Source organism: Typopeltis vanoorti, chromosome 1 (assembly GCF_054136105.1).
Source record: "Typopeltis vanoorti isolate ZY-2024b chromosome 1, IOZ_Tvanoo_1.0, whole genome shotgun sequence".
NCBI lineage: Eukaryota > Metazoa > Arthropoda > Arachnida > Uropygi > Thelyphonidae > Typopeltis > Typopeltis vanoorti.
Genome location: NC_143549.1, coordinates 116,085,390 through 116,097,526, shown reverse-complemented (window position 1 = coordinate 116,097,526; position 12,137 = coordinate 116,085,390). Strand labels below are relative to the sequence as shown.

At 36.3% G+C, this 12,137-nt stretch overlaps 1 protein-coding gene across 1 annotated transcript in view; it reads right to left on the bottom strand.

The window, feature by feature from the left end:
- The window catches only part of LOC150110339 (macrophage mannose receptor 1-like), a 161,065-nt gene that overhangs the window by 17,430 nt on the left and 131,498 nt on the right, over positions 1–12,137 (bottom strand). The window contains exons 20-21 of the mRNA XM_090393039.1: positions 11,087–11,261; positions 4,846–4,992 (exon numbers count right to left, since the gene is read on the bottom strand). Of these exons, the coding sequence (XP_090249165.1) occupies positions 4,846–4,992; positions 11,087–11,261 (322 nt within the window). The remainder of the gene's footprint in view (positions 1–4,845; positions 4,993–11,086; positions 11,262–12,137) is intronic.

Here is a 12,137-nt window from a genome sequence, read left to right as displayed (position 1 = left end):
CTGTCAGAGAGAAGATGTTCCAGTTGCCTAAAGCCATAGTCTGGTGCCGTTGTCGTTGCCATTTACGTCCTTTTGCAGAACCATTTCTTTGCACTTCCCCTAAATGGGCCCGCTACCCAAACGGGTAGCGGGCCCATTGATGAAGTTTCCTCTAGCAGAGTGCTGAGGAGTGGTGTCTAAGGGAGATTGTAACATATTTTTCGAACGGGTCCCTCTGCCTAAAACCCGAACGCGTCCTTTCGTAACCCGCGCCACAGAAGATGCGGTATGAACATTTTTTGATGGCCTGATCATGTTACAGTGTTTGATAATGTCCTGTTAGCACAAGACGGAATGACATAGAAAAATAGGAAAGATTCCCCTCGAATACTCTAATAGCATTCGGGGGAAGGAGCAAGAGAGAAGAAAGAAAAAATCAAGGGAGGAAGAGGAAGAGGAAAAATATATTGAGAGAAAAAATATTAAGATACAGAGGCAACAAATATTGACAGTTTGAGGTTTTTGAGGTTTTTACCTTGCTTGAACCATTTTGATTAGCAATAATAGATGATAGATGCATATTATCTATCAAATTTTATCCTTTATGTAAATCGCATAAAACAAAAAAAATCAAATCCTAGAGTTAGGTAAAGTCTGGGCTAAAGCTTACGAATCTCTCTGTGCTTTCTTAAGAAATTATTAAACGCTCTATAAACGTACATTTGTGAATATTTTCAGTACTTTTGAAAGGATTATATAATCATTTGACAAAATGTATTATCAAATGGATTAGTAAGACAGGCAAAACTTAGTTTTCACAACATTCACATCAGAAATAACGTCTTGCTCACTATAAATCAAATATTTATTTTTTTTATTGTTGTTGAAATGACCTTCAGTCCTAGTCAAAATGAAAATATCATGACTATGAATAAGTACATTTTTTATGTGAAATTCACCTAGGAAAGTCGCAAACTTATCGAATAGTAACAGTGCGGATAGCTGCAATTCGATAATCCAGGAATTATGAGAGCAGGGGTCTTGAACAGTTCAAACAGTACGGTCCGCATTAAAAATTTCAACGAAGCTCTCGGGCCACTAAGCTATACTATGGTATTTAGAATTGTAAGATGCTTTCCAGATTCACAAGGAACGCTGTGAATTTAATACTTTATATAAAATCCTATAAAAATAAACAAACACGGCTTTAAGAGGGTAGGTAGGTAGGAGTCGGGTTCATGATAAGAAAATACAATCAATACTTGAAAAAAGATAATTTAATGAAGAAAACATTCATTTTGTACAATGCCAATTGGCAATTTGCCAATGTTTTTCCTTGACAAGCTTGTCGATGTTGGAATCAATGTTGGAAGTCGCTATGCGCAGTATTCTCGAGATGTTGGTGCGTAATCTGAGTTCTTGTCTTGGACTTCACATGTTTCATTCTGGAGAACTGCTCACATAAGTATGTGCCTCCTAAAAAAGCGCACATCTTCATAGCATGCTGGAGAAGTTTAGGGAATGCGTCCTCAGAAATGTAGTCTTTGTAAAATGTAAGCAAGGGCACATTGAATAATTTTTCTCTCAAAGAAGAGTTGTTTTGGAGTTCAAGCAGCTGCATTTGTACTGAGAGTGGTATTTCGGCAGCATTGAAACTGAATGGCACTGAAAATCAATTTAAAGAAGACTATTGGTTACGAAAATCACGAAATCTCTCTTCGAACTAATTTCGCAACACTGTACTAATTTTGTAGCGTATTCATCAAGAGACTGACAGTTGGACTCAGCGAGAAGCTGAAAATGAGTTAAGACTTTTTTTTGCGAGTTGTGCCCCCCCCGCCCCAAAGTTTGAGCTTGGCCACAAAAGCTTTGATGTGATCAAACAGAGTGCGCACCAGTTGATCTTTGGATTGTATTCGCCTATTTAGGTCATTCATATGCAACGAGATGTTTGAACTTTGTGTCGGTCACAAAGGCAAAGTCTGTCATCAACTTCGGATAGTTAAATTCCGCAATCGCATTTCCCTTGATTTGCATGAACGGCTGTATTTCGCTCCTTAAGTGAAAGACTCTTTTAAGAACCTTCCACTGCTCAAGCAACGCACATCATTATAATCAACTCTTGAGTCAAAAACTCTTGGAGTTGACGATGATTCAATCTTCTTGCCCTAATAATGTTGACGACAGTCACAATAACTTTCGTGACATTCTCAATTCCAATAGTTTTCGCGCACAAATTCTCCTGGTGGATTAAACAGTGGTAATGGACGAAATCCTTTCCTTCTAGTTACTGTTCTTTCTGTAGTAGCACAACAAACCCTTCGTTCTTTCCCACCATAGTAGGAGCACCATAAGTTACCACACTCTCGAGGTTGCTTAAGCTGAAGTCGAAACGCTGGAGCGTTTTCTTGGCAGCTTCAAGAATATCAGTATACCTTTCGTCATTCCCTTCATAGGTACAAACGCTAACAGTTCTTCTGTCACATTGAATTGTTGATTAATGCCAAGGCAAAGATAGCCAGTTGTGCTCTACTCTTTCACATCTGTGCTCTCATCTAAAGCAAGTGAATATGGCATAAATTCGGACGACCGTTTCTATAAAGTTCCTTCAATGTCATTGGCAAGTTCTTTGACACGTCGTGCTACAGTTACCCAGACAAACTCGGTTTTTTAATTAAACACTTCCTTATTATTTGGACAGAATATCCCCAGCAGCGAGAGACACTCTTTCATAAACTGGCCGTTCAAGAAGGCTTTTGATTTTTCAGCAATATTTTCAGCTATTACATAACTTACTTTGACGCACGCTTCGCTCTTCCCTCTGCCTGTTAAACGTTCCCTGCTGGCATTTTAAATCAATTTGGCGACGGTTCACTTTGTCCACACGAAGCCGCCCTTGAAAGTGATCGAAAGTGGACGCATGCTTTGTCTCATAGTGTCGTTTTATATTGTAATCTTTTGATACTGACACTGACTCACGATAAATTAAACACAGTGGCGTATCATCGATCGGCACAAAAAAGTACAAATTGGTCCACTTTTTATTAAAAACCCGACAAGAATCACTTTATTTACGCGTTTTACTCGTAGACGCCATAGTGATGGAAGGTGAACCCAAATATTGATCCAAAATGGTTATTATCTACTGAATATGTCTCACACTAATGAAAGAAGTCTGGCAATATAAAATCACAATAGGCAATGGCTGACACGACGAACCTGCGTGAGCTTATACACGAATATCACACTGTTCACGAATGACTGACTGACGGTGGATAAGATCCTCTTGTATTTATATGATATCGATAACCTTCGAGATGTATCTGGAAGGCACTAGACAGCGCACTCGAAGGAAATACTGCTTCAGCCATTTACCTGCGACGTTAGTACTAGTACTTAAATACTGCTTTGCGCTGGTAGATGGCTGAAGAAGCATGTCTGTTTAATATTTATTTTTATAGGATTTTATGTAAAGTATCAAATGTACAGCATTCCTTGTGAATCTGGTAAGCATCTTACAATTCTAAATACCACAGTAGAGCTTATTGGACCGCGGGCTTCATTGAAATTCTTTTTTATTTAATCGCGTTTTAATGTTGAGTAGTTATTTTTTCAAAATGGCCGGCGGGCCACGGCAAAGAGCTCTACGGGCCACAGGTGGGCCGTGGGCCATGCGTTGAAGACCTCTGCATTAGAGCCTAAACATGAAATTGTTTCAAGACACTTCAGGTCTCTAATAACCAGGCTTGGAGTCTTCAGGTAGTCTCACTCAGAAATTAAATTCATCTACCACCAAATATATATTCAGAAATACTCCACGCTCACAGTGGGGTTAAAACCCGCTTAACATTGGCTAGTAGAAGTACTGTCGTCTCGACCAACCAGGGCATCAAGTGTTTGAGCAGATAAGCAACTTCAAAGCATCCATCAACAATTTCATTGAAAAAAAAAATCGCATTTATATGCGAATTTTTTTTCAAAAATTCGGTATCTCATAATACCGAATTTTTTCAAAAATTCGGTATTATGAGATACCGAATTTTTCTTTTCTGGAAACTGTATTTTATAAACGTTTCCAAGTGATGTTTGTTTCTCTTGAGAGAGTGGACTGGACTTATCAGAAAGAGCTAATCTTTACGCATTTATATTTCATCAGAGATTTGTGAAATATGTTTATATATCAATATAAATTAATGTATGTAGTCGTGTATATATATTATTGAAATTAGGATTTACTCGAGATGTATACATTTATAAAAATAAATATAAATTTAACTGACGAGAACCCGAAAAAAGGGTCCTAGTCAGTTAAACTTATTAGGTTCCAATACGTATTCTAGGCTAGAAAGTGATCCCACAAGAGAACTTCATAACCGTACAAAAAAAAAAAAAAAAAAAATCGGGTTCTAGTCAGTTAAATTTATTTTTATACACAAACACACACGATTTAAATTAAATTCTGGTATAACAAGATGAGGTTGGTGTTTAAATCATTAACTCACAGTGATCTGAGAAATGTCGTTCAATCCAACGAACTTCGCACTTCTTTCTTCTTTAATTAAATAAAATAAATCCTAGCGCCTTTCGTAAGTTACGAAAATATTAGTAATGTAGCTTGATATTCGTATCTGTCTCTCTCCCACACACGCACGCACGCACGGAAGGGTTGCTGGGATGTCTACAGGGAGAAAAAGAAAAGAAGCAGGACAATGAAGAGCAAGGAAAATAAGCACTACATTCGTTAATGAATTCTGCTGCATAGACACTTTGATTTTTCGAGATCACTTTGGAAAGAAGTGAATGCTGACCATCATAATAATGTAAGCTTTGCTAGCATCTGGAAAACCGAAGAAATACTTCACTTACCTCGCTGAGAACAGTTCATGCTGGCTGCAATCCAAGTGAGAGTATTCTGGTCTTCGAAGAAATAGCAGTATCTTCCGCCAAAATCATACCAGCTATCATCATATGGACATATGGTACCTTCTTCTGGCGGTAGGGTTGCTGGAATGTCTACAGGGAGAAAAAGAAAAGTAGCAGGACAACGAAGAGCAAAGAAAATGAGCACTACATTCGTTAATGACTACTGCTGCATAGACACTTTGATTTTTCGAGATCACTTAGGAAAAAAGTGAATGCTGACCATTGCTATCAGCAAGCTTATCCCGTTTGTTGAGCAGAGTCGTGCAATAGCGAGTAGAAGCAAACCCATTATAAACAAACGGAGTTAAATGTAGTTAATTAACGGATATGCTATCATTTTTTTACAATTCACAGTATATATTAAAAGTGCAATTTCTGCAATTATTTTACCAAATTATTAATCCTATTAATATTAATCCTATTTATTAACACTTTTCAAGTTATATCTACGTCAGAAGCACCTTTCTTTAACAGTCTACAGCAATACTGCAGGTTTGTACCAACACTATTACAAACGTGATCTACTTCGTACTTTTATCTGATGCATTCTAAGAGTAATCAAGGCAGCGATGCGCGCGCACTAGAAAGAATAATGCAAATACTTTCTTTCGTTGGAAAGGACTTGGGCTTGATTCGAATAACTGACGTTAGGAAAAGTTCTCTAAGATAAGAGCACTATTTTTTAAAGTGAAGATGACACCATTCGATTGGAAAAGATCTGGGTTCGATTCTCGTCGTGACGAGGGGAGTCCTTATATGGGCTAGGCTTTTTCAATTGAAGGACTGTTAGAAGATCTCATTACGAAGGTGCAGGGGTTTCATCACACGTACAGATAAATTGCACTTCAGAACATACGCAATTTACAGACAAAAATACTATTGTGATGGTGATGATGGAAGGTAGATGGCATGGATGGTAGTAGTTTCTTAGTAGGAGAATTAAGTACTAGTGGAGAGGATGAGATGTACTGTATTTAGCGAAATAAAATAGAGATCCCTCACGCAATAAGTCCTTGGACTCCCTAGAGGTGTCACATAATAATAATAATAATAATAATAATAATAATAATAATAATAATAATAATAATAATAATAATAATAATAATAATAATTAATAAATTAGATGGTATTATACTGAGGATAGCAGCATTTTCTCTCCCGAATAATTATGGTGTTTTCATCTTGTAAATAAGTATGCAATCGTGATAACAAACAGTGAAGAATTTTCCAAAGTTTGGGAAAATAAGTTAAACTTTATTTAAGCTAATAAATGTGTCTAAGAAATAATACTTCGGTTATAATACTTATTTTTTATTTATCTCTCCGACAACAAATGACTATATAATTGCTAGCAATTAGTACTGCATTTAGATAGGTAATGAGAGTGAAGAAAACTATTGATATTTTCTTTTGCCTAACTGCAGAATTTCGTCGCTAGAGTACACTTGTTGAGGGACACTAAATGATTGATTAAAGAAGGAAGTAGAAGCAGGTTCCATGGATGTACAGTTGGACTCTGAATGAATGCTAAAGCAAACTAATGTTCTTGGTATTTTAGTGATAGAAAAGCCATAGCAAGAGATATGCGCAAAAGACTATCAGTGAGATAGCAACTGAAATAAGGCTGTGTAAAAGAGTAATATAGAAACCAAACCGCGAATAGCATTCTATTTCTGGGCAGATTTGGAATTTGAAGTTTACAGAGAGACAGGAGAAAAGGAAAGTCTTCGGGGGAAAATGGCAGCAATATTTGTTTGGAGATTTATGAATCATTAGATATGACAATTTTCTTCCAGCAAAGAAGAGAGGTATATTATCTTGATGATATCCCATGACGACTGTAATTAAATATCAAATTTTCAGCACTTTACGCAGAATACTGTACTAAAATACGCATACCGACCACTGAATTAGAAACGTTTATTTAATACCGTGGTGGACCTTCTTTATCTCGAATTACAGCACATATGCGGTTTGGCACAGATTCCGCAATGTGCTGGATTTCACTTATGCTACAACATACCAGGCGTTCACTAGGCATTCCTTTAATTGGCTCAAATTTTGACAAAAGAGGACTTTTCTCCCGAGTCTGTTTTTCTAACATTCTCAATGGGATTCAGATCTAGGTTTTATGGTGGCCAGTGACGATGGTGTAATCCACTCTCATGCTCTCTGACATGAACAATAGCATTATCATCTATGAAACAATCGCATCAGCTGGACAGAAAATCAGCATTGCAGGATGGAGTTGATGGGCAACAATGTTCAGATATTACTTGGAGGATACCCCACCTTCCAACAATATCAGAGAAACGATTCATACCAACAGAATATGCTTTACACCATAACACCAACTCCAGAACCTTGAATTTTGTTTACAAAGCAAGCTGGGTTCATTGTTTCATGGGTTGGCGCCAAACTCTCTGCTTATCATCGTTACAGAACAAGGTATACAGTTAACCCGCCGCACTACATGGCTTTTTTCCAGTCTTCCAGCGTCTAGTAACGGTTTTCCGTACACCACTGCAGACAAAATTTCTGGTTCTTAACAGAAATCAGTGATTTCCGTATAGGCATGGGACTGTCCTATTCAATTTCGTGTGAGCAGTTCGGTGAGAAATGTGTGAGGAACAGCTTACAATAAAGGCTTCGGTCATTTGCTGCACACAGGAAGTTCCGTTTGTCCTTGCAACCCTTTTCAGACGACAGCGATCTCTTTCATGCAGACTGTCCTAGGACCACAGTTACACATCGCAGAAAAGTAATGTGGCAAATTTTCTACTGATTAAACAACCGATGTAGCTCACATTTTGAGGAACCAATCAGCTCTGCTGGTCTCAAAATCGTGGCTCCAGCCAGACGCACATCCACCAGAAATTCTTTATCGAACTCCGAAAGATACTTTGTTTTTCCCATTGTGAACAACCCTATTGACGACTAACCAGCACTATTCTTAAATGGTTGCGAAAAACACGTGGTGACATGGCAATCTACGTAGAACGAAACATAAATATACCATATCACTGGAGAGATCATACTTAACACTTTCATTGCCAAGCTGAAAATTGGAATTTCGTGTGGTGGCCAAATTTTTTTAAATTTTTTTATTTAGTTAGCGACGTCCGCGCGATAACGCGTGATCGGCCGTTTGGTGAGAACTCGCATCGCGTGTCGCGCGATATCGTTCATTGCCAAGCTGAAAATTGGAATTTCGTGTGGTGTCCAATTTTTTTTTATTTTTTTATTAAGTTAGCGACGTCAACGCGATAATGCGTGATCGGCCGTTTGGTGAGAACTCGCATCGCGCGATTGGCAATGAACGTGTTAAAAAATACAGTTTAGCCCTTATAAAAGTAATCTTGGAACAAAGAAATAATATCATATGAACATTAAAATGAAAAGAAGAACCCAATTCCAACTATACTACTAAATCTAAGACCTAGAAAAAGATGGAAATTTAAAATAATGACACCTCATCCAATTCTCCTCCAAATCATTGAACTGGGTAAAAGATAAACACAGTTCGAATCCGGTTTCCCTTAAATTCTCTTACAAGCAGTTCTATCTTGTTGTTTTTGTCGTGTCTCCCCTCAAAAAGTATATTCACTCTACCTTATTCTACGTTAATTAACATCTTTTTTTTTCCGGCCAAAGAAATATTTTCGCTCTTTAGAAAAGAAACTACATTCTCACCATGTTTACGAGGGTAATCTGAAAATTCTCAGCCTCGCCCATAGATGACAACACTATCGACAAGATTTCTTTTTCTAAGTTGGCACATCAGTCCTAAGCACCCATGTGAAATTGCAATTCATTCTATCAAGTAGTTTGTTTTATACAGCTGTCTGAAGCAAACGTGGTGTCTGTATCCCCTAAAATGAATAAAATTGAGTATCGTTCGGTTATAAAATTCTTTGTAAAAGAAGGTTTAACGCCAAAAGAAATTCATTCAAAATTCATAAAAGTTTATGGGCACTCTTCTTCGTTTTCATCAAATAGGAAATGGGCTGCTGAGTTTAAACGTGGTCGTACTAGCCTTGAAGATGATTCATGTGAAGGACTTCCAAAAGGTGTAACAACACCAGAAATCATTGATCAAGTGCACGATATGTTATTTGATGACAGGTTAGTTCAAGTACGTGAAATTACTGAGACTATAAGCATTTCAAAAGAACCTGTAGGTCATTTTGCATGAAGAATTGCAGTTGAAAACTTTGCGCATGTTGGGTGCCTCGCTTGTTCACAACAGATCAAAAACGCATTCGCATGAAAATCTCTGAACAATGCTTGGAGCGTTTTAACAATAATGGAACTGATTTTGTGCGTCGATTTTTTACTATGGATGAGACCTAGATTCACGATTACACACCAGAATCCAAATAGCAATCAACACAGTGGACAGAAGCCGGTTGTTCAGCGCCAAAGAAGACACAGTTGGTTCCATCAGCAGGAATGGTCATAGCATCGGTTTTTGGGATGCCAAAGGCATTTTGATTATTAATTATCTTGAAAAGGGTAAAACAATAACCGTAGAATATCATTCTGATCTTTTAACCAGCCTAGACGAAAACATTTGTGAGAAAAAACCCGGTTTCTAGAAGGGAAAAAACTCATCTTTCATCAGGACATTGCACCTGCCCAGAAAGCTGTTTTGGCAATGGACAAATTAAGGGATCTGCACTATGAATTGTTGGAACATCCACCCTATTCCCGAGATTTGGCTCCCTCTGACTTCTATCTCTTCCCAAAATTAAACTCTTCCTCCCTGGTCAGCGTCTTTCTTCGAATCAAAAGGTGATTGAAGCTGTAGAGGAGTATTTTGCAGATCTTACTGAGAACCACTACAGGGACGGGGTAATGGCGCTGGAGCATCGCTGGAATAAATGTATTAGTCTTAATGAAGATTATGTTGAAAAATAAAATAAATTTGAAATTATAAATTCGTTTTTTTTTCATTGTTAGGCCGAGAACTTTTCACACCACCCTCATACATAATCTTTACAGCTATACAAAAAACATCTCGGAAATATATTAACAAATATTTAAGTTGAAATGGCACATGAAACTATAAATGGAGGAGATAATTAATTAGATCAATTAGACAGTTTGTATTCATGATTCATACTATTGTTGCATAATGCGTTGCTTCAATCTCAAATCGTGCACCGTATTTACATTACAATTGACAACATTAAATTTATTTCGATTTAGAGCAACTGACATTGCTATTGTGCTGTTATGTTATTTGAAAATCAGGTTTGTTAGAGTTAAATCGGGACGAATGTTTTTAACTCTTACTTCGAAATGGATTGGAATTATGCCTAACGAATCCCGTTTATGATGCAATGGAGCTTTGGTTAGTATATGCTTGTTTTACAGGATGATAAACCAGTTTTTGCAAGAAAAAACAAGAAACCCCTGTTGCTCTCTCTCTCTCTCTATGATATTTTCAGTTCTACACATTTTTCAGCTTTCTACACTTACGTTGTCATCAATAGAGATAGGACAAAGCTTTCTACATAATTCTCGGTTTTTAGACGTTTTGAAAATTTAATTCAGTTTACTTAAAACTGAATAGACACTACAAACTCAATACAAGCCACATTATTTCAAGTAAGCCGTCCATGGTCGCGTTGCTTACGAGTATATCGTTTAATCTATGAAACATTTCTGTTTTTAATTTCTTGCTTTCACAAAAAAGCAAAAAAAAAAAAATTCGTATATTATATAAACTGTTTTCCTCAATCTGATCTATCTATTGATATCGTTTTTACTAAACAAAGCAAACTAGTATTTATCAAATATTTACCAAACTAGTATTTACCAAACAAAACAAACAAACAAAAAAAGACCCGAAAACATTAAAAGAAAAATTTAATTTTTATTATGTCCTACAATTTTACTATCAGTGAGTTAGGTGAAATTTGTTTCACGTGACATAGAGAATATGGCAAATTTCCATATTCTCTATGTCCACTATTAACTATATCGGTGAAGAACTGCATACGTCCGTAGAAGACAAAAGAATTTGTTGGTATTCTAAGTTTATTTATGCTTTTATAAACTAACAGTGATATATAAAACAGACAATACGAAACGACAAACTATATTTAGAATTCTATATCCCAATGTCATTTGAAATTGAGAGCAGCAGACTAAATTACATTGGCTAAAGGATGCCTACCATGTGACACTTCGCAGTAAAAAGACCTCGTTTCTTCGCAGTTGATTGTCTTCCAGTGACTATCTTCCATCATAACTGCACAGTCCTTTTCAGGCGTGTTTTCACTTGGTTCATTCTCATCCCAGTCGGTGTAGGCGACGAGCCAACCAGATGACCATTTAAAGAGACCTTCATCCTAAAAAAAAAAAGAAAGAAAGAAAGAAAGAAAGAAAGAAAGAAAGAAAATAACAATAATAATAATATTAACAAAAATTAACTTTTTAACATTAACGTTTTGGGTTTTTAGACTTTTATGTAATTTTTAAGTTCAAAGTTAAGTTTAAGCTTAATTTTTAAGCTTCATACAGGATATTTTCGACGATGTTCATTATACCAGAGCTCATCCAATTAGAACAATAACATCACATTTCGCTGGAAAATGCACTAAAAATTAATATTTTGATATTGTTCTATTATTATTGTTCTATTTCAATGAATCAATCAACATGAAAGAACTCTTAAGACTAAAGTGGTTATTTTCCATTCATTACATTGAAGCGTCATTTTTATGTGTGAATTTCATAAAATTCCACCTCTCGAAGGTTATGCTTAATTAGTTAATTAGAGTGTTTGGTGGATGTGACTTTGGCCAGATTAATAAGCAGTCTATAATAGTGCTTTAACACTATAAATTAAAGTTACCAAAAATTATATACTTGGTTTAATCCTTTATTCAAGTGTAAGCAAACAAAGTTTGCGCTTGAAGTATCTTCAGGACTGCTTTAAGTACTTTAACACTGTAGACGACAAAGATCCGTATTTGTATAATCTTTGCTCGTCTACGGTAATTTCGTAATTACTGCATTCTCATTTATTTTTGAATTTCGTATTATTTCCTTTACTATATCTTCATCACGGTCAACTCCTTTTGCTGAAATTAACAAATTACTCGTTTATTCTGTTAACAGATTTTTTTTTACTGTTGGCCATATACAGTATTATTCGAATTTTTTGCTCATCGAGAAATGTTATGCTAATTATAAAACTCCTCAGACAGCTTAGCAGAAATCAC